Source organism: Carassius carassius, chromosome 34, assembly GCF_963082965.1.
Source record: "Carassius carassius chromosome 34, fCarCar2.1, whole genome shotgun sequence".
Taxonomy (NCBI): Eukaryota; Metazoa; Chordata; class Actinopteri; order Cypriniformes; family Cyprinidae; genus Carassius; species Carassius carassius.
The window spans coordinates 18,875,912-18,897,142 of record NC_081788.1 but is presented as its reverse complement, the minus strand read 5'-3'; the positions used below and the strand labels follow the sequence as shown (position 1 = coordinate 18,897,142).

At 35.2% G+C, this 21,231-nt stretch overlaps 1 protein-coding gene across 1 annotated transcript in view; it reads left to right on the top strand.

Moving 5' to 3' along the window:
• Positions 1-21,231, top strand: part of LOC132114639 (voltage-dependent L-type calcium channel subunit alpha-1D-like) — a 44,679-nt gene that overhangs the window by 13,570 nt on the left and 9,878 nt on the right. Inside the window, exons 4-30 of the mRNA XM_059522873.1 lie at positions 5,098-5,237; positions 6,945-7,090; positions 8,713-8,865; positions 8,954-9,150; positions 9,267-9,370; positions 9,830-9,981; positions 11,131-11,205; positions 11,515-11,596; positions 11,920-11,946; positions 12,879-13,039; positions 13,252-13,477; positions 14,135-14,342; positions 14,553-14,673; positions 15,066-15,141; positions 15,570-15,621; positions 15,704-15,761; positions 16,001-16,103; positions 17,147-17,276; positions 17,813-17,872; positions 17,978-18,084; positions 18,498-18,585; positions 19,074-19,181; positions 19,295-19,347; positions 19,488-19,634; positions 19,731-19,932; positions 20,630-20,788; positions 21,071-21,181. Coding sequence (XP_059378856.1) covers positions 5,098-5,237; positions 6,945-7,090; positions 8,713-8,865; positions 8,954-9,150; positions 9,267-9,370; positions 9,830-9,981; positions 11,131-11,205; positions 11,515-11,596; positions 11,920-11,946; positions 12,879-13,039; positions 13,252-13,477; positions 14,135-14,342; positions 14,553-14,673; positions 15,066-15,141; positions 15,570-15,621; positions 15,704-15,761; positions 16,001-16,103; positions 17,147-17,276; positions 17,813-17,872; positions 17,978-18,084; positions 18,498-18,585; positions 19,074-19,181; positions 19,295-19,347; positions 19,488-19,634; positions 19,731-19,932; positions 20,630-20,788; positions 21,071-21,181 — 3,246 coding nt within the window. The remainder of the gene's footprint in view (positions 1-5,097; positions 5,238-6,944; positions 7,091-8,712; positions 8,866-8,953; positions 9,151-9,266; positions 9,371-9,829; positions 9,982-11,130; positions 11,206-11,514; positions 11,597-11,919; positions 11,947-12,878; positions 13,040-13,251; positions 13,478-14,134; positions 14,343-14,552; positions 14,674-15,065; positions 15,142-15,569; positions 15,622-15,703; positions 15,762-16,000; positions 16,104-17,146; positions 17,277-17,812; positions 17,873-17,977; positions 18,085-18,497; positions 18,586-19,073; positions 19,182-19,294; positions 19,348-19,487; positions 19,635-19,730; positions 19,933-20,629; positions 20,789-21,070; positions 21,182-21,231) is intronic.

Here is a 21,231-nt window from a genome sequence, read left to right as displayed (position 1 = left end):
TTTCTAGATTTATTTTACTTCTTTAAATATTTATTTTTGTTCAGTGTCAATTGTCATTAATTAATGTATTCTGCTAATAACGGTTGTTAGATCACTGTCATTTTTGCTACAATTTCACGTCATTAAATAAAATTAAAGTACCTAATTGACACGACATGATGTTGTTTTTATGAAAACCCTAATAAATGCTATAAGATATTATATGACATGATAGAGGTAAAAAACAAAAGTAATAAATAATATATACAAATAATATTAATAATACTAATTATATAAATACAATAATATTAATGAAAATAAACCATAATTGAAAAGGTTATTTATAAACACTTCTATATAGCACTTTCAAAGCACGGTTCTTTATGGAACCCTAAAAGGGTTCTATTTAGCAACAAAAAGGGTTCTGATATTGTTACAAGCAGAAGAACCCTTTTCTGGTACTGTTTAGAACTATTTTTCTAAAATGTGTAGAGTGTAGAGTGGGGTAAAAGCCCCCCCACTAGATAAATTCAAGATCAATTTTTGTTGTAGCTTTGGACTACATTTACACTTACACTGGTGATATGTACCTGAGGGTTTTTATTTTTCATTTAGTGTATACATTTTCCACTAAATGATCAGATATATATAAAAGCGTCTGCTAAATATATATATATATATATATATATATATTTAGCAGACGCTTTTATCCAAAGCAACTTACAGTGCATTCAGGCTATCAATTTTTACATATCATGTGTTCCCAGGGACTCGAACCCCCAACCTTGTGCTTGATAACGCAGTGCTCTACCAATTGAGCTACAGGAACACTATATATATATATGAAGATTAAACAGTAAAGATGAGTTTCAAATAATTGGAAGTGATTTCATAGAAAGACATGAGAAATCAAAATATGAATGTATTGTATTTTATATTTTATTTAGAATGTACTACCATTCAAAAGTTTGGGGCTCAGTCTCAAACACACAAAGGGGCATTGGCCTCAAGCATTAGACTTTTGTCATGTGACTCACTTCAGCCGCTCTGTTTTGAGTCTTACTGCTGTCCCAGTGTCAGAAATTTCTGGAAGCTTTGCACTTTGAATATAACCATTTGAAAATCAGGTTCCATTTTGAGGTGAAAATCCTTCTTTTTTTGCTGTTTGATGATGTGGTATTACTCTGTAATCCTCCTCATCGCACAGCCTCTCTTTGTATCCCATCAGAGAGCGTCACATTTGATCCACTCAGCAGCCATTCTTAAAGGGGCAGTTCACCCCCCAAAAATTACAATTCTGTCATAGTTTACACACCCTATTGGTGTTCCAAACCTGTATGACTTTATTTCTTCTGTCAAACACAAAAGAAGACAGTTTGAACATTTCTCTTCTATGAGTTTCATTGTATGGGCAAAAAAAATAAATTTTTTGGCATGAGAATGAATAAGTGGTGACATACTTTTTGGCTTCATTTTTTTATTTAAATCTCCCTACACCAGCGTCCCTGTGTTTCTATGATGTTGGCACCTGTATCTGAGACTACAAGGCTTTAATTTGCTCATAGTGTCATCGAGGAAACAAAATGCCTTTTTTCTCTATGGCTGCAGTGAGGCATGCAACAATATGAGTCTGCATGAGCTTGTGCGCACTACAGCCTAACCTCGGCATGCAAAGGTCACTGAGATGAGAGAGAAATCATAAATGAAAGAGAAGCGCCCCTAGCTATTGTTTCTCAGTAGGGGTCGTACCAAATGAAACACCTTTCGTTTAAGTCCATAAATCCTTTCTCCACATCTTGGCACAGTAGCACTTTCACTGGACATTGCCAAATCAGCCATGAGAGCCTCAGAGTTGTCCCGTTGTCATCTCGAGTGTACAGACACGTGTGACTGCGCCCCATTCGTACCGAAATACTCGATGTGTTGTGAAGTTCTGTAGTGGAGGGGATCTTCCCTAAGGCTTATGTGAGAGAAACAGGAAGAGAAAGAAAGGAAATGAGAGAGAGGAGACCAATCCAGTCCTATGCGATCAGGACCTTGGACACGACCCCCTCAGGCATTGCCTCATGTCTGTCCCATCAGAGCATCGCTTTCTTTTTATAGAAGAAAAATTTATATTCAAATGTAAGAGAAGTGGCACTGCAGTGGCAACAGGGTGTAATGTGCAACCCAGATGAGAGATCACAGCATTCGTTTCATTAGCATGAACTAATGAACGAATGACAGTTTATTCTTCCAGAGTCAGCTGTTTTTGTGGGGCTGTAAAATTCACTTGCTGAATTGCATACAGACTAGATTTACATTTCAAGCGAAAAACACCAGTGCTTTCTAGGAAGCAAAGTTAGCCTTTGTGTTAGCCTTTTTAGATACATTTAGTTTGAAGAATTTTTTTTTTTGAAATTTTAGCAAAGGGAACACAAATGACCCTAATGGTGACTTCATTTTTATGATAAAACATCATAATAAATAAATTAATTAGTGCTAAAACATATTTAATTTATAAAATGTAAAAAATAAATGAAATACATACTCATTAATCCTTCTGTTTTGACTAAACATACATAACTAAATTATTCAAGTGCAAGAGCTTATGGGCATTCCCGCAGTCACAGTGCTTTTCACTGGGAATTCGCTGTGGTGATATGAAGTTCATAGTACTTTCAGTTGCAATTGTTATATTTAATTTGTTTGTTTCATTGATACATGTACACACACACACACACACACACACAGGTCAAAGTTAAGATTAATTACAATAATTGTTCATGTTTTTGAAAGAAGTTTCTTATGCTTATCAAAGCTGAATTTATTTGATCAAAAACAATTTTTTATATATTTTTGCAATTTAAACTAGCAGTTTCTGTTTTAAAAAGTAATTTATTCCTGTGAAATTTCAGAATCTATTGCTCAAGTTTTCAGTGTCACACAACCCTTCAAAAAAGGTTAAAGGTAAAAATTATTTTTTTGGTGAAATTTTTGTTTATATGTATTGTATGTTCACTGTTGGACATTGTTAGTGGACTACTTAAATTAATTATTAAAATTAAAAGGGGAAAGTGTGTTCAAAGTGATTTTAAAGTGATAGGTCACCCAAAAATGAAAATTCTGTAATTTTTGCTCACTTTAATACCTTATTTTGTTCCACAAAAAAAAGACATTTGAAATAATGTGTCCATATGATTAACTTCGTTTGTATAGACAAAAAATGAAATATTTTTCAAAATATCTCCTTTTATGTTCCACAGAAGAAAGAAAGTCATATAGATTTTAAATGACTCACGAGGGCGACATCATTTTCTTATTCATGTGAACTGTCTGTGGGAAAGATTAAACTTGAAGTGGTGGGAATGAAGGAGACAGTTCAGGAAGCGACTCCACGGTGCGCGTAATTTATTCATACACTTAAGCAAACAAAAACCCTTCTCTGCTCCTTTTCACCTGTCCAACGGCTCACTTGCAAAATGCAAACACCTGTTAGTTCTCATCAACCAGAGGTCCTTCCTTACCTGCAGTGGCTACCAGACCACACTGTCCCTTTAATAACAGTTAACAGTGCCAATAATGCCCACAGAAGAAAAAAGTTAACATTGAAATCGGAATACAGAATAATGCATGACGTAAGTTTAATCTTTAGTGCAGTATTTTAAAGATGCAAAATTCAGCTGCACTGCCTTCCTCTTTGGGTTTTTGCAGGATAACAGGACACCCAAATGATGTAAAAGAGAAAAAGACAGGGAGGGGTTTTAAAGAGAGAGAGTGGTGGGCAGGGGAGATTGTACGATCTGCCTGTTCGTTTGGCTGCTCTAAATGGTCCTGATAAGCAGCTTACTCTTCCTCCCATGTCTCTCATCACCCTTCCCCCATCACCCCATCTCTCTCACTCTCTCTCACTCTCGCTTTTGCTCTCCATTTTTGTTCTGATGCTTAAAGCCACATCCTGGATTCCAGGTGCAAAAGAGGGGGCATGTATTTAATGAGTCTGTGTTTGCTGCCAGTCTCTTCTCTCACAGAGCTGGTTGGTCTTTTGCTCTGCCATATTGTTTGTTATATTTAACTAACCATCATCTTGGTTTCATGTTGTCTTCAATAATTGAAATAATTCAATTATTTTTAGATGAATTCATTGAAATAATTGTGATTAATTGCACATACCAATATGTGCTGACAAAAGCCCTAAAAAGAAGACAATTCAATTAGTTTCATTATATATATATATATATATATATATATATATTTATAAATAATTATACTACATAAACATTAATTATTAATTCAGCAGTCATTAATTTCCATGGTCTATCTGTGCATCTAAGGAAGGGGATATGCAGTTGAGAGCTTCAGAAATAGTTCATGGATGTTCTGTTCCTGTTGGTTTTCTTAAAGCTTCTGCATACTTCAGACAGAGACATACGGTCCAGCAAAGGGAAGTTTATGTTGTAGGCCATTACATCAAATCAAGAACAGCAGTGTGTATGAGTATGGTTGTTACTGTCCATATGGTATTGTCTTGTGTTTTATACAGATGTATGTTTATATGGTGGTAGTATGTGTGTGCACACAAGTGTGCTACCACTGTGGACAGGCTGCTGTCGTACGCCAGCAGTGGCAAGCGAGAGGGAGGTGGAGAAAGTAGAGGACGATAGAATAGTAATCCTTTGAAATACTCACAGATTTCCCGTTTTAAAGTCCAGCTCCAGCTCAAGAGCACCAGTGCACACACTTACCTATTATAATATATATAGTCTATTTTTTTCTGACAACAATTAATATGCTTATTTTTATTGCATCCGCTTTTGAATATTGTTTTGATGGTATGATTTGTATGCCTCAAACTTTCTTTTCAGGTTTGTGACCATATTAATTAAGCAACTACATGGAATATTTGTACTTTTAAAACTTAATTTATCACTTAATTCATTTAAAATAAATTAATGAAGGCAAAAAGTAAAATAAATAAATAAATAAAATCAATATCAACAATCATTTTTAAAATTACAATCTGATTACAATCGGATCTATAGGTCAATATGACAATAATCTTATTGTTACCTGCAACCCTTTAAATGTATGTTGTTTGTAAGTGTGTTTGACCTTTCTCTTCTCTTTGCGTCTCTTTAGGAACAAGTTGAATATGTGTTTTTGATCATCTTCACCATCGAGACGTTTCTGAAGATCCTTGCGTACGGCCTCGTCATGCACCCGAGCTCCTACATCCGCAACGGCTGGAATTTACTGGACTTTGTCATCGTCATCGTAGGGTATGGCACCATCTTCGCCACTCTATAACCATCCATTCACCCTTGTTTGATGTTGTTTTCATTTAAAAATGAGTCATAATAACATCACAGCCTTCTCTCCAATGATTCACTTGCATATTAATTTTCATAACTGGTTTTTATTCAGGTTGTGTAATGGCCAGCAGCAGCTCTCTTATTCAGCAATTCTCCTCTTGTCCTGCTGCTCTCTTTACCCCCTGTTTCCCTCATTTCTACTTTTTTTCAACCACTCTCTCTCGGATTATCTGGTCAGATGTGGCTGTCAATCCTCTCTCCCGCTCGCTCACTGTGTCTTAATCTGACCTACAGAGACTAGGCGCTAACCTTAATTTCCCACACCATGCTCTACAGCCCTGTGCTTAATGTTTGTGAATGTGAGAAGTGTGTAAATACAAGTTCTATCCACTAAAAAAGAATCAGTCTTTCATAGGACATCGTATTTAAACTCAGTTGCTTCCTGTGCACACCATAGAGTGTATTTAAAGAGCAACAATCTCCAGAGCTCTTTCTGTCCTGCTAAAATGGGAGTAAACAGCTGTTCTGGTGTCATTAATGGCCAGTTGGTCATAGTGATGGTTAATTATCTAAAGAAAGATGACTATGCCCGGCATTTACTGTCTTTTTGAGTGCAATTTTGAGAGCTTTTTTTAGTAGTGATTAGAGATTTCATTAAGCTCACAGAGAGAACCGCTAATGAGCAGGTGGATCTGTTCCCAACACACAGCATTAAACATTATATTACTCCTGCTTATAATACTGATGTCACCCTAAGAGTATTTGTACGTGCATGTGTATGCATGAAAGCACAAAGATAGCTGGGATAGCTGCCACAAATATTGTTGCCCAACCAGCTTCCACTACTACATTCATTTGGGAATAGAATTTTGCAAGTCACGCTGTATGTTTTTAAACCACTGAAAAGAACTGGCTTGTAAGTAATTCATTTGGGGACTCTGGTCGCTTTGTATAGCTTATAAGAGTCATGCTTTCAGGAATCAGCCTACACTGGTCTCACTGTATGTGATTGATTCACAAAAAAGAACAGGCTCATTAGACTCATTTGTTAAAGAATCAGGCTATACTGGTCACGCTGTATATTTTGAAGCCCTAAAAAGAACTGGCTCAAAATACTCATTCATTCGGGAATCAGGTTACACTTTTCACATTGTACTTGATTCACTAAAAAGAGTACTTTGTTCATAATCCAGGCTGCACTGGTCATTTTGTATGTTTTTGACACCCTAAAAAGAACTAGTTTCATAATCAGACCATACCTGCTAGTCTGGTAGCTTTATTTCAACTCTATTTTATAGATTCAGTAAAAATGACCTAGTTCACTTTTTGACAATTCATATTCATTTTAGTCAGATTTGCTAAAATGACTAGTAACATGCCATCTAATTTTGGTATATTTTTAGATTTAGTTTTTGTATGTATGAAAGTATGAGCAAAATTAAACCAAATAATCAAACACTCTAATTATTAGTTTAAACATATGACAATATGCATATGAAAATCAATATGAAAAATGTTTTTTAATCTTGACAAATAATTGAAGTTCAGATTTTAAAGTGACAGCTCAGAAGAACTTAATTTTATTTTTCATATTACTTTTACATTTTAGAATTTTATGTATATTTAATGAGCCATATTTGTGTGAATTTGCTTTTGCTGTTTTGTGTTCTGCAGGTTGTTCAGTGTGGTATTGGAGACTGTTACCCATAAGTCTGGTGAAACAACTTCCCACATGCCAGGGAAACCAGGAGGTCTGGATGTCAAAGCTCTCCGAGCCTTTAGAGTCTTACGACCCCTCAGACTGGTTTCAGGAGTGCCTAGTGAGTTTGTGTTCATAATAAAATGAACATGAAACAAGTTAGAAAATGTGATGCCTGATTTAATCTGGTTTACATAGTTATGAACTATTCAGTAATGGATTCTAAGAGAAAACAGTCATGGAGTTTTTGTATGGAGTGATGTGCTTGTGTGATGCACCAGTGTTTTGAACAGTTAATAGTTAATAACAATTAATCAGAGGGGCTGGTGTAGATCAACCTCTCTAGTGTCATGATAATTTAGGCCTAAATATTCATTCAGTATCCTCAGTAGTTGAGGCTGAGGCTGTGCAGTTCTGCAGTCATTTCAAAATAAGACCCACTGCCACACACTCCTGAATCATTCACCAACTAATTTCTTGTCATTTATTGCTTGTCTTTACAATATTAAGATGATTATTTCTAAGAGCACTGTCCATGGTGCTGAAAACACAATTCCATTTGCTACTGTACAACTAGATGGTCAAGAAAACAGGATCATGAAAACCATTGCCTTATTCCACTACAGTACAATTAGAAGCTGTGGTTCTGGATCTTTCCTGCCTACTGGCATGAATGATGGTATTTCTCCCTCATGTGCTCACCTGCACGTTAATACTGGCAGTTCTCCCAGTGAGGCAAAATGACATTGAACAAGGACACTTCTTCTTGTTCAAATACCCATTACATTTACTGGAAAACACACATAAAAAATTCCTCACTATGTGCAGCTGAAATGCTGTTATGGTTCTGGCTGTTATTGTCTTGATCAAGGTAAATTGATCATGGTGTCAGTCAATTAATCTATCAACCACACAGTCAGTCAGTCATTTATATAAAATGTTAGAAAAAATGTTGACAGATTTATTTTTATTTTATTTTGACGATAACAAAGATGAGATGAAAAAGATTCTTCATGGTGATAATCGAATGACAAGTCACACACATTTTGTCATTTTTAACATTATTTTCAAATAAAATGTTTTTGTTGATGTTTGTTGTCAGTAAAATGTTTTAAAGAGAAATTAATGTTTTGATTCAGCAAGGCTTCATTAAATTGCTCAAAAGTGACAACAGCAACTTTTATTTTGTTACAAAAATGTTTTGTTTTCAAAATCTTCTTTTGGACCTTTTATTCATCAAAATATTTTCAGTATTTTTAATAAATCAGAATGTTACCATTATTTCTGAAGGATCATATGACGCTGAAGACTGTAGTAATGGCTGCGTTAAAAATCAGGTTTACCATGAGATGAATAATTTAGATTTTAAAATATATTAAAATAGGCAAATGTTTTAAATTGCATTAATATTTCAGAATATTACTGTATTTTTGATTAAATTAATGCAGTCTGGTTAATCTAAGGGACAGGGAAAATCTTACCAACCCCTGACTTTTGAACATATATGCCATGTTAATAATAGAACATTTGGCCTAAAATAAATAAATATGTTTTAATGAAATGCTGACTATTTTAAAATACATTATTTGCAAAAATAATAAAATGCTAAACTGATATAATGGACAGAAACAGTTAGAATGAGAATGTTTCTTCTTATTCAAAAGTACAATGTTTTTTAATATAAAGTTTTGGGTAACAGATTGTGGACCATTATGATCATTTCTATATTCTCTGTGTGTGTAGGCCTGCAGATTGTGTTAAACTCCATCATGAAGGCAATGGTTCCCCTGTTGCACATTTCTCTTCTTGTCCTCTTTGTCATCATCATCTACGCTATCATTGGACTGGAGCTCTTCATCGGACGAATGCATCGCACCTGTTATTTTATAGGCACAAGTAACCACACATACTCTCATAAAATATTTATGTGGATTTCCTGTCACTCTCTGTCTTACTCCATCTGTCTCTCTCTTATCTTTCTCAGATAATTATGCAGACGATGATCCAGTCCCATGTGCGTTTGTGGGTCACGGTCGCCAGTGTACTGTCAATGGCTCAGAATGCAGGGGAAAGTGGGACGGACCAAACGGCGGGATCACTAACTTTGATAACTTCTTCTTCGCCATGTTAACAGTGTTCCAGTGCATCACAATGGAGGGCTGGACAGACGTCTTGTACTGGGTAACTACGTAAGCTGTGTCTTCAGATTGACTGTAATGGGCCATAATTCTCTTTTAAGGAAGTGATTGTGTGCAACACTGATACAGTTGCCTTTGCCTGTGTGTTCATCTCTGTAGATGAATGATGCAATTGGTTTTGAGCTGCCGTGGGTTTACTTTGTCAGTCTGGTCATCTTTGGATCCTTCTTTGTTCTCAACCTTGTGTTGGGTGTGTTGAGCGGGTGAGTTTATAGGATAGATGTGTTTGTGGGCAAGTACAGTATGAACTGTTTTTGTTATTGTTTATGTTTCAGTTTTGACTTTGAAAGCATAAATACCATGATACATCACATAGATACATCACATGACAAATTAAGTATTTAAACATTTAGTTCATAACCCAATTAATATTTATGAGCTAAGACGTTGTCATTTCATGACATTAAAACCTGTGCATTCTAACTTATTGCATGTCTGTGTGAGTAACAGAGGACAGCTGTAGATGAGCAGATATCAGATGTTTTACAGTCCCCACTTGCTGATAGTAGCAGTTTGATTTCCTGTAGACTGCAGGATTCCCCAAAGTTCTGCCTCGTGCTGCTTATCTCTCCATTAAACAGAGTGTGAAGGTCCACGGTGTGTGTTTGCCTCTGTATTGTGCGTGTTGTTTTGCTTGTCTAACAGGCCATACTTGTGTGTAGAGAATTCTCTAAGGAGAGAGAGAAGGCGAAAGCTCGCGGAGATTTCCAGAAGCTTCGTGAGAGACAGCAGATGGAGGAGGATCTATGTGGATATATGGACTGGCTCACTCAGGCTGAGGACATTGATGAGTTTGATGAGGATGGGAACAGACGTGAGATCTCTTCTTCTGTTAAATCATCTAGACCCCTTTGTCCTTGATATCACTTGTTGATCACCTGTTTCTCCTATACTAGTTTACCATACAGAGACAATTAATAATAAATGTTTTTTTTCAAATGTTTTGACCCCAAGGGCCCCAAATATGTTGAACCCTTTCTGAGGTCCCCCTAACTAAAATCTAATGGCAGTTATATAATTTATGATGACTCATTCACATAAAATGAGAGAAGTTTTAAGCACCATTTTAAAGTGACTAAGGCCAAAGCAATTTATTAAAATATTATCTGTAGAATATTTACTTTGCAACCACTATTGATGTTAGATATAGTATTATTTCTTGCTGTTTAAAACTACGGTTGTCAATACAGTAAAATAATTGTGATTAATTTTATGATTTCTGACCAGAGATTTGAAAGTAAAATGAGTAATAATAGAAATGTTCAAGATCAGTCAGATATATGTATATATATATATATATATATATATATATATATATATATATATATATATATATATTTGCACATTTAATTAAAATGTAAAGTAAAATTTGTTAACTACGTTTTGAATTTTTAGCACCTCAAATCACCCTCTTACAAATACATTAGTTAATGTTAGTATAAATAAAGCTGAAATAATTAAAAAATAAAATGTAAATATTAATTAAAAACTGAATTAAAAAATGACTAATAAAAATTACAAAAGCAAATAACAAAATGACTGAAACTTTAAAGTTAAATAAAAAAAATAATTGAAAATGTAAAAAAAAAATCTATTTCAAATAATGATAAATACTATTGTATTAGATAATTATTAATAAAATTACTCTACCCTGGACCCCAAAAGATTAATCATTATTTTTGCAGATCAGTATAGAGTCGTAAGGGGCAGATTTGACCTTCAACTGAGGACTCTATATACTATTAAGAAATTAAACATCTCATTTCACTCTTGACGTTTGGGGTAAAGTTTTCCCCGATGCCACACGTTTGTGTAATATAAGATGTAAGACATCTACAAACATCTTCAGACAGAACCATGGCCATTTTTCTCCCCAACCTGCTTTTCCATTTGTTCCATTTCTCATTTTGTTCTATTCCATGTCTCTCACTCTTTTTCTCACCATCTTTCAATCTCCTCTCAGGTGTGACCTTGCGTGACCTAGCTGATAAGAAGAGGGGGAAATTCGGCTGGTTCAGCCACTCAAACGAAACCCATGGTACGACCAATCAGAACGAGACGCATGACCCCTTCACTTCACCACTACTTTATACATAGCCCCCCACAACTTTGTCTGGTCTAGTTGTGTAATTCACATCTGGGGTTGGAAATCACATCTCTTGGCTGGACCCATATTAATAAGTGCTTTGACCCTATTTCAAAAAGATTGCTTTTCTGAAAAACTGTGTCAATGTGTGGCCGACATTTTTCTTTCTCTTTGTCTCTCTTATATCTCTCTTTTTTAATGTCCTTTCCTGTCTCTGTGTATATTTTGCTCTCTTCCTATTTTCACACGCTATTTTCATAGCAAGTCTTCCAGCCAGTGAAACAGCTTCCGTGAACACTGAAAACATAGATGAGGAGCACACAGATTGTTGTGCTGCTTGCTGGTAAAGATATACACACACATACATACCCATTATAATTAGAAACAGTTTAAACAACTACATTTCTCATTGTGTTGTCCAGCTGGCTTAATAATGAAAGTTGTTATCAGCTATAATGAAGAGTCATCTCTTAATTTCTCAGTTGCAGATCATTATGTTCTCTTTTCTTTGTGCTTTTACAAGTCAGCTCATTACTCTGGGTTCTTTGGCTGTCTTTGTTTCTTTTTCTTTCTTTTCTTTTTGCCATCATTTTGCCAATTGCTCTGTGTTGTGATGGTCTTTGAGCTCATTGTCGTTTTGTTTTCTTCACCGTCCTTTGACTTTAGTGCTCGCATTATGAAGCTCCCGTGCTGGTGAGTAACTGTGAGGAAAAACTAGTAGTTCAGGATCAGCCAACTGGATATATAAACTTTGCTTTTTGTTTAAAATATAAATCTAGCTAAATTTAGTTCATGCTTAAAGGTTTATACTTAAAACGAAACAAGAAATTTGTCATTGGGGCTATAAAAACTTTATTTTTACTTTATTTAACTTTTATTTTGAACTTGATTAGTTCACCTAAAAATTTCTATGTGCTAGAAATGTATTCATCCTCAGGCCGTCCAAGATGTAAATTATCTTGGTTTCTTCATCACAACAGATTTGGAGAAATGTAACATTCTATCATTGGATCACCCATAATTCCTCTGCAGTTAATGGGTGCCATCAGAATGAGAGTTCAAACAAATATATTACAGATATCTCCAGTGGTGAGCACATGTTGTAAAGCAAAATTTCTATAAATCTGTTCCAATGAAGAAACAAACGCATCCACATCTTCGATGGCTTGAAGTTAAGTAACATTTCAGCACATTTTCATTTTTGGGGGGAAAATATTAATTTAATAAACTTAAGTTTTACCTTATGCAGTTCTACTTTTCAAGAACATTTCTTTTGTAATAAAGATGTTTAGATATTTTTGCCAGAATAAAATATCTGCATGTATGATACATCGCATCAAGATGATGTATTTTACAGATAATTTATTCTGGCATAAAGGGCAAATACAGATTATGTAAATAATTTTTTTGCAGTGCATGTATTTTTATAACAGCTTTGATCACTTGGTTCATGACTTATTGTTCTGGATTTTATGTATATTCATAACAATATGTATATTTTGGTAAATATACATACATATAATTCACAATAATATATACATGTGTATAATGGAATTTTTTATTTAACTGTAAAAAATATATATATACACATACAGTGATAAGTACTTTTGTGTGTGTTTGCTTAGTCGTACCCTGCGCCGCTGGAACCGTTACATCCGCAGAAACTGTCGTACAGCAGTGAAATCTGTGACTTTCTATTGGTTGGTCCTGATCCTGGTCTTCCTCAACACGGCTCTCAGTGCCTCAGAACATTATAACCAACCAGACTGGCTCACAGACGTTCAGGGTATGTAGGTGTTTCCAAACATCACCTCACTGACATGCATGTGTACTGTTTCACAGCATCGGCCACACTTTTATTGATAAAACTCTTATTAGCAGATGTTTTCTTACTGATGTGTCTCTCCTGAGGTTTAAAGAAAGGAGTCCAACATGGTGTTAGCAATGACCTACATGTTGACATATATCCGCCTCTTTCTTTTTCTGTCTCTCTCATAGATATTGCCAATAAGGTTCTTCTCTCGTTGTTCACGGTGGAGATGTTGTTGAAAATGTACAGTCTGGGGTTGCAGGCATATTTTGTGGCATTTTTCAACCGTTTCGACTGTTTTGTTGTGTGCGGTGGGATTCTGGAGACAGTTCTAGTGGAGATGGAGATCATGCCACCGCTCGGCATCTCAGTGTTGCGCTGCGTCCGCCTGCTTCGGATCTTCAAAGTCACACGGTACTCGGGCCTCCTAAACAATTTCACCACTTCCTTTAATTGGGTACAAATAAGCAAACTCTTTAAAACTGAAGAAAATTAATATCATATAAGCAGTTGTGGTCAAGCGATATTGTTTTTTTGACAGTCGATGCCGATATCTTGGACAGCAGGGGGGTGATAGCCGATATATATTTTTAATTATTATTAATATTTAAGAAATTAAAAAATCATTTGACAATGGATTAAAAAATAAATGTGTAAAATAAACATACTTATACTTTAGATGACAAAGTATTTTTCACAAATAAATAAATATTTAATAACAATATAATGCTGTTCTCAGCACCATCAAAATAAAAGTCCTGCCTCAAACACATTGGCCAAAACAGAAAAATGTATTAGCTGATGCTGATAATTGAAAAATGTCAAATATCGGCCGATATATCGGTCGAACACTAATAAGCAGCATTTTTTTTACAGTGTTTTTAGGTTTCTAATGTTTGCAACCCTGTCAAATATAGAGCATGTCTAAAAACTATGTGTGATTTAGTTATTTTCTAGAAGAAAAATTAATTCCCCTTTTCCTCTGGTGTCTTTTTGTGTTGTTCCTGTTGTTTCTCTCCTTCCCTATCACAATTCCACCCTGCTAATTCTTACTCCACTTGTCCTCCTTAGCCATTGGACGGCTTTGTCCAATCTGGTGGCCTCGTTACTGAATTCCATGAAGTCCATAGCCTCCCTGCTGCTGCTGCTGTTCCTCTTCCTCATCATCTTCGCTCTTCTTGGCATGCAGTTATTTGGAGGGAAGTTCAACTTTGATGAGACACAAACCAAGAGAAGTACATTTGATTCCTTCCCTCAGGCCCTGCTCACCTGCTTTCAGGTAATAAACTCCCCTAAAACTGTATAAAAATTACGTTTTGTTATTTAATAAGCAGAAAAATAATAAAAAATCTAATGTACAGTACAATGCTTTTTAAAGAAGCATGATGCATTTAAAGTATAAAGTTAATGAAGTCATTGTTTTAAATTGTTTTGTATAGCTGAGTTATGAAGGTTTTTGTGCTAATTGTAGGTCTTTTTTTCTCTTCAGATATTAACAGGTGAAGACTGGAATGTAGTAATGTATGATGGTATCATGGCATACGGCGGCCCAGTTTTCCCTGGAATGATAGTCTGTCTTTACTTTGTGATTTTGTTCATTTGTGGTAATTGTATCCTTTTCTATCTGAAACCAGTTTCACTTGCTTATTTATTATGCTTTAATTTTGTTTATCTGATATCATAAACAAAACACCAACAGTTTTATTCACTTACATTTATAACATTCATTAACAAAGCGATTTGCACTTGCATCATTGCATTCTAGGCATACATTGGATTGATTAAAGCATTCCCTGGGAATCAAACCCACAGCCTTTTCGTCATTAGTGAAATACTAGTTTCCAACTTAACACTATTTCAACAACATTGTTTTTTGATTGAAAGAAAACATATCTTTCCACCCTTAGCGCAAATCCTGATTTCTGTTTTGTCGTTGATGTTGGTTTTGGTTTGTTATCTTTCTGTTTGTATGGTTGTTGGATCTTAACCTCTGCTTTATAAGATATCCTGCTGAACGTCTTCTTGGCCATTGCTGTTGACAACTTAGCTGGAGGGGATGGAGACAATAAGAAGAATGAGTGTGTTTTTAAACCATCTCAGATCATCTTAAATCTCACCTCATCTAAATTTCTAAATATGACAGAATATGCATTTATCATTCTTAAACATACACTGTAGTCACACTCAAAATCTAAGATACTAAAATCCCATTTAAACCTAGAAAAAGCAAAAAAGAAAAGTTTTAAAAGAAAACAAAATCAGACACCTTACAAACTTATAAGAATTACGATTCTTTCATTAAAGCAAAAGGGAGATAAACCAAATGCTAAGACATTCTGACATTCATGTTAATTTTTAATTTCAACATTTTACTGAAACTGTTATGCTGATAATTGTTTTGTGCAAAATTGAAATAGACACATTTTCACCCACTGTACCATATATGCAAAACCAAACCAAAACCAAAACCAAAAATTATGACATGTGGTTCTGTTGATCCTGACAGAGAAAAAAAAGAGGAACAGGTTGAAGTTGAAAGTGAGAACAAAGAGGTGAAGGTATGGAAATCAGACTCCTCTGTCTTTGTTGTTGTTGAGGATTTGTCACATTGATGTCTTTCTTGAATTCTGTTTTCAACAGGTGGACATGGATGATGAGTATGAGGAAGAGGAGGAGCCTGAAGAGGGAGATGATGGAGGTAAAGTCCACAGACATTAGTCAGCATATTGCACTGGAACAGTTTTTTTCATTCTGAAATGTTTTGTAGTGAAGACATTTGTGACCATAATTACTCATCTTACAGCACACACAAATTGCACTAACAGTCCTTCTTGAGTGTCCTGTGGTTTAGTGGTGGTGATAGAGCTAGATTGTGATCTCATTAACTCTCGGCCTATCTCTCCCTCTCTTTTTCTTTCTGTTCTTCTCTGCTGGAAGAAGGGATAACTCAGCTCAATGTTGCTGACTTTGCTCCTCCTAAAGAGAAAGTTCTACCAATCCCAGAGGGCAGTGCATTCTTCTGCCTCAGCAAGACCAACCCGTGAGTTACCTCACAAAAATTAATTCTGTCACAATTTACTTTTATCATTCCAAACTTGTAGATTTTCTCTTCCTTGGAACAAATTTTTTTTATTTTTTTTTATTTTTTGTGTCTGTGTTTTTCGTCCATACAATGGAAGTCAATGGTTATCAAAACTGTTTGGTTACATTCTTCAAAATGTCTTCTTTAGTGCTGAAGAAAGTAGGTCATACAGGTTTGGAATGACTTGAGGGTGAGCTAACAAAATACATTTTGGGTAAAAATTAAATAGTTGTTACTGTTATATAAATATGTATTTCTGTAAATATTTTCTTTATGTAAAATACTTTACGCAAGGATTCCATGTATTCCACAACTATTCCAAAATACTTTTTGGGGAAAAAATACAACATAAAAATAAAACATATAACATACAACATACAACATAAAAATAGTCATATAACAGTATTTTGTGTTATGCCACAGAAATTACTTGGCCTTTTTTCCCATTTAGGATACTATATTTTTGGCACTCATTCCACCATAAACATATAAATAGTGTTTCCTCATATTTTCACCAGGAATGTGTTATTTTTCAATGAAATAAAATGTGTGCCTTCTCAGAAGAATTTCACCCTATGTTCAGGAAACAAGTCAAATCTCTTTAACTTTAAGATAAATGGTAAAAATCATATCTTACTCAAATCTGTTTTATTTTTGTAGTTTAAACAGCAAGGACATACGTTTTCCCTCTGTTTACAAACTCAGTTGCAAAATCTGGAATTATTTGGGATGCAACATATATGTAACATAATGGAAATGCATCCACATACACTCAAATAATTATTTTTGTGACATTCCCTATGTACTTAATAGTTAACGAGTGGTTTTGGACACAGCATATTCATAATCGTGTAAAATGCTTTTGTCTTATGTTTCCTCATGTGCTCCATGAGTTGAGCAATGTAGATAATATATATTTTTATATTTTGTATAAATTAAAAAAAAAATTAATCATTTTACAACACACAGCTAACCACAGTTCTCTTTGTGCCTTCCTCCAGAATAAGAAGGGGCTGCCATACCCTGATCCACCACCACATCTTCACTAATCTCATCCTGGTCTTCATCATTCTCAGCAGCATTTCTCTGGCTGCGGAGGACCCTATCAGAGCTCACTCCTTCAGGAACAATGTGAGCTTCCTGCTCACACACAAGCAGCATCATAAATAGTAATTTACTGCAGCTGTCCTGATAGGCATGTTGGACGATCTCTTCAGTGCCAGCTGGGAAACGCCATCCCTCAATCAGCTGACCATCAAACACACACACACACACACACACACACACACACACACACACACACACACACACACACACACACACACACACACCAACACAAACACAAACATATAGCTTAACATGATTTACCTTAAGTAGGACATGTTCTTTGTTCAGCATCCTTGTTAGTCCTGGACCAACACTGGGATCAAGCAATCAGTATTATGATTTGGGGTCAGAACTGGGGTCAAGGTCCTGAACTAATGGTTATCAAGCAATTATTTCCCTGAATGTTTAAGAAGACATTATGGTGAGGGTTCAGACCATGATTGTTTGATAGGAATCTTTAAAAGCAATGGAAGCAACAAATCTGTCAGCATACATCATTCATGCCAGTGAGAAATATATATATTTTTTATATCAGGGGAACTGATTTTTGCTCTCTACAGGTGTTGGGTTATGCTGATTATGCTTTCACTTCTATATTCACTGTGGAGATCTTACTGAAGGTACCGATCAATCAATCAAATGTTCTTATAAACAACTGAAGTGTTGCTACACTGATATAATGCCCTCGTGTTTCTTCAAACATCCCTTCCCTTTTCTCTCTGTAGATGACAGTGCATGGTGCTTTCCTCCATCAGGGTTCCTTCTGTAGAAACTGGTTTAATTTGTTGGATCTTTTGGTGGTCAGTGTGTCTCTGGTCTCCTTCTTCTTGCAGTAAGTCCACTACACTCATATATCAAAAGTTCCCTTTTCAGAATAACTGTAAAACTGTGAGATATCTGTTGTATGGATCAGTGTATGTAAGTGTATGCATCGCCCTCTGGTGGATAAATAAAGATGGCTCCCATATCCAGCATTAAATGCATTGCAAATGTGAAAACAAATAAATACATAAAAATCTATTATTAATTTAAATATTGATAGTATTTACTTTGGCACAAAATTGTATGAAAAAGGTGAAAAACCTGTATTCACTCTGATGAGGTGAAAGGGGTAATGACTTGATTGCTTATGAAACCATATGAATCACACTGTTAAGAGACACTGAAGAAGGAATTAAAATCAGTCTATTCTTTTTGCATGCACACATACAAAGTCAAACCTCGCTTGCAATTTCTCTGTACTAGTTCGAGTGCCATCTCTGTAGTGAAGATCCTTAGGGTGCTCAGAGTTCTGAGGCCACTTCGAGCAATCAACAGAGCCAAAGGACTCAAGGTACATCTTTTAGTGTGTTTGTGTCTGTGCTTTATCTGCATGTGTAATTGTTGGCAAAGGTTTCAAAGACATGAATATACTGTATGTAATTTGCCAATTATGAACATATTTCTGTCAATTATAACTTAAGTTCACATTTCCATACTCTAATCTTTAGTACATGCAAAAATTTGGGCTCTTTAAGTTTTTTTGTTTTGTTTTTGAAAGAAGTCCTTTATGTTCACTAAGGCTACATTTATTTAAAAATAATATATAGCAGTATGAAATACCGTAATATTGTAATATTATTTTTTGTTTTAAATGTAACAGATAAGTCTTTACTGTTACTTTTGATCAATTTAAAACATTCTTAATTAAACAACAGTCTTACAGACCCCATACTTTTGAATGTTAGTGTAATTCATTTTCACAAAATAGTTTGAGACTTCCTCTGCCATTGTTGTTCTGCAAACTCAATTTCTCTCACTGTGTGTGTGTACTGTATGTAGCATGTGGTACAGTGTGTGTTTGTGGCTATACGGACCATCGGGAACATCATGATCGTCACCACTCTACTACAGTTCATGTTTGCCTGCATCGGTGTTCAGCTTTTCAAAGTAAAATGCACACAGAAAAAAGCTGTCTACATGTCTACATATATATATATATATACTAATACTAATATGTACTTATGTACTTTGTAATGCATTATTACTGTTGTATTTTGTAGGGAAAATTTTATCGCTGCACAGATGAAGCTAAAAACACTCCAGAACAGTGCAAGTATGCCATATTTCTGCATCTATCATTACTCTTTAATCCACATGTGTGCGCATTTGAGCAACATGTATGCTTATGTGTCATGATTGTTTGTGGTCTATGTGTAAATCCAATTGTGCCTACAAATTGGTTGTGTGACACAGGGGCACATTTGTGGTGTATAAAGATGGAGATGTGAGTCATCCAATGGTGAGAGAGAGGATCTGGATCAACAGTGAATTCAACTTCGATAATGTACTGATGGGAATGATGGCCCTGTTTACAGTCTCCACTTTTGAGGGTTGGCCAGCGTGAGTCTGCTTCTGACATCTTCCTCCATATGTCTCCGAAGGTCACCATGACCATGTTTGTACAACCTGCTTCACATTTCATTTTTCCTTGTTCAGGCTGCTCTACAAAGCCATTGATGCCAATGCAGAGAATCACGGCCCCATTTACAACTACCGTGTGGAGATCTCTATATTCTTCATCGTCTACATCATCATCATCGCCTTCTTCATGATGAACATCTTCGTGGGTTTTGTCATCATCACTTTTCGTGAGCAAGGAGAGGCTGAGTTCAAGAACTGTGAGCTGGACAAAAATCAGGTTGGAAGAAAGGCTATTTTAAAGAATATTTGACATATTCCATTATTTTACAAGAATATTTGACATATTCCAGTATTTTACATTTTGCATTTAAGTTCACAACCAATTTTATCTCTATAACATGACAAATTATTTTTTCAAAGGTTTGGGGTCAGTATGATTTTTTTCTTGTTTTTAATAATTACTGTAATAAAAAAATCAAAAAGCATCAAATCAGCACATAAGAGGAATTTCTGAAGGATCATGTGACACTGAAGACTAGAATAATGGACGCTGAAAATCGAGCTTTGCCACCATAAGAATAAATTACATTTTAAAATATATTATAATAGAAAATGGTTATTTCAAAGTGTAATAATATTTTACAATATGACTGTTTTCTTAACCATATTTTTGTTTTAAAAAATGCAACCGTGTAAAAAAAATTTCATAAACATTAAACATTTTACCAACTCCAAACCTTTAAATAGTATTTTTTATCTTAGTAAAATGGGGTATTGAATAATAATATTGCAGTCTATGTGTTATGATGCACGGATAAATAATTCATAATAAGAACTGAAATTTGTATCAAAAGTTTGTAAGATTTCATGTTGACTTTTCATTTTGAATAATAGCCTATTTTATATGAGTTGTGCACTATTATACTCCAGTGTGTATTTTTCACATTAAGTCTCCTTATTTTTGTTACTTACAGAGACAGTGTGTGGAATACGCCCTAAAGGCCCAGCCGCTGAAGCTGTACATCCCCAAAAACCCAGTGCAGTACAAGTTCTGGTCTATAATCAACTCCACAGGCTTTGAGTACATCATGTTTGTGCTGATTCTCCTCAACACTGTTACTCTGGCTGTGCAGGTAAACAGCTGAGTCTGAAAAGTCTTACATAAGCAGTAAAATCAGCATTTATAGAATCAGAAGTTTTGTCTATTTTTGGTATTCTGAGGTTATATGAGCATACTTAAACTCCAACATGAACCCTGAGGCCAGTGCTGAAATAGTATTGAGAATAAAATAGTATTGAGTAGCAGCATTTGAGTGAGAAGTCGGCTGCACTGAAACATTTGAAGAAGGTCTCTATCTAAACATATAAGTCAAATGCTGAATGTAGAATCACACTCTTTCTGGATTCTTCCACAGCACTATGACCAGTCAAAATTTTTTAGTTATGTGATGGACATCCTCAATATGGTTTTCACCGGCCTCTTCACTGTGGAGATGATTATTAAACTGATGGCTCTCAGACTCAGGGTCAGTCATTTCACTTGCAGATTTGATATGTGTTTACTATTAATTCTGAA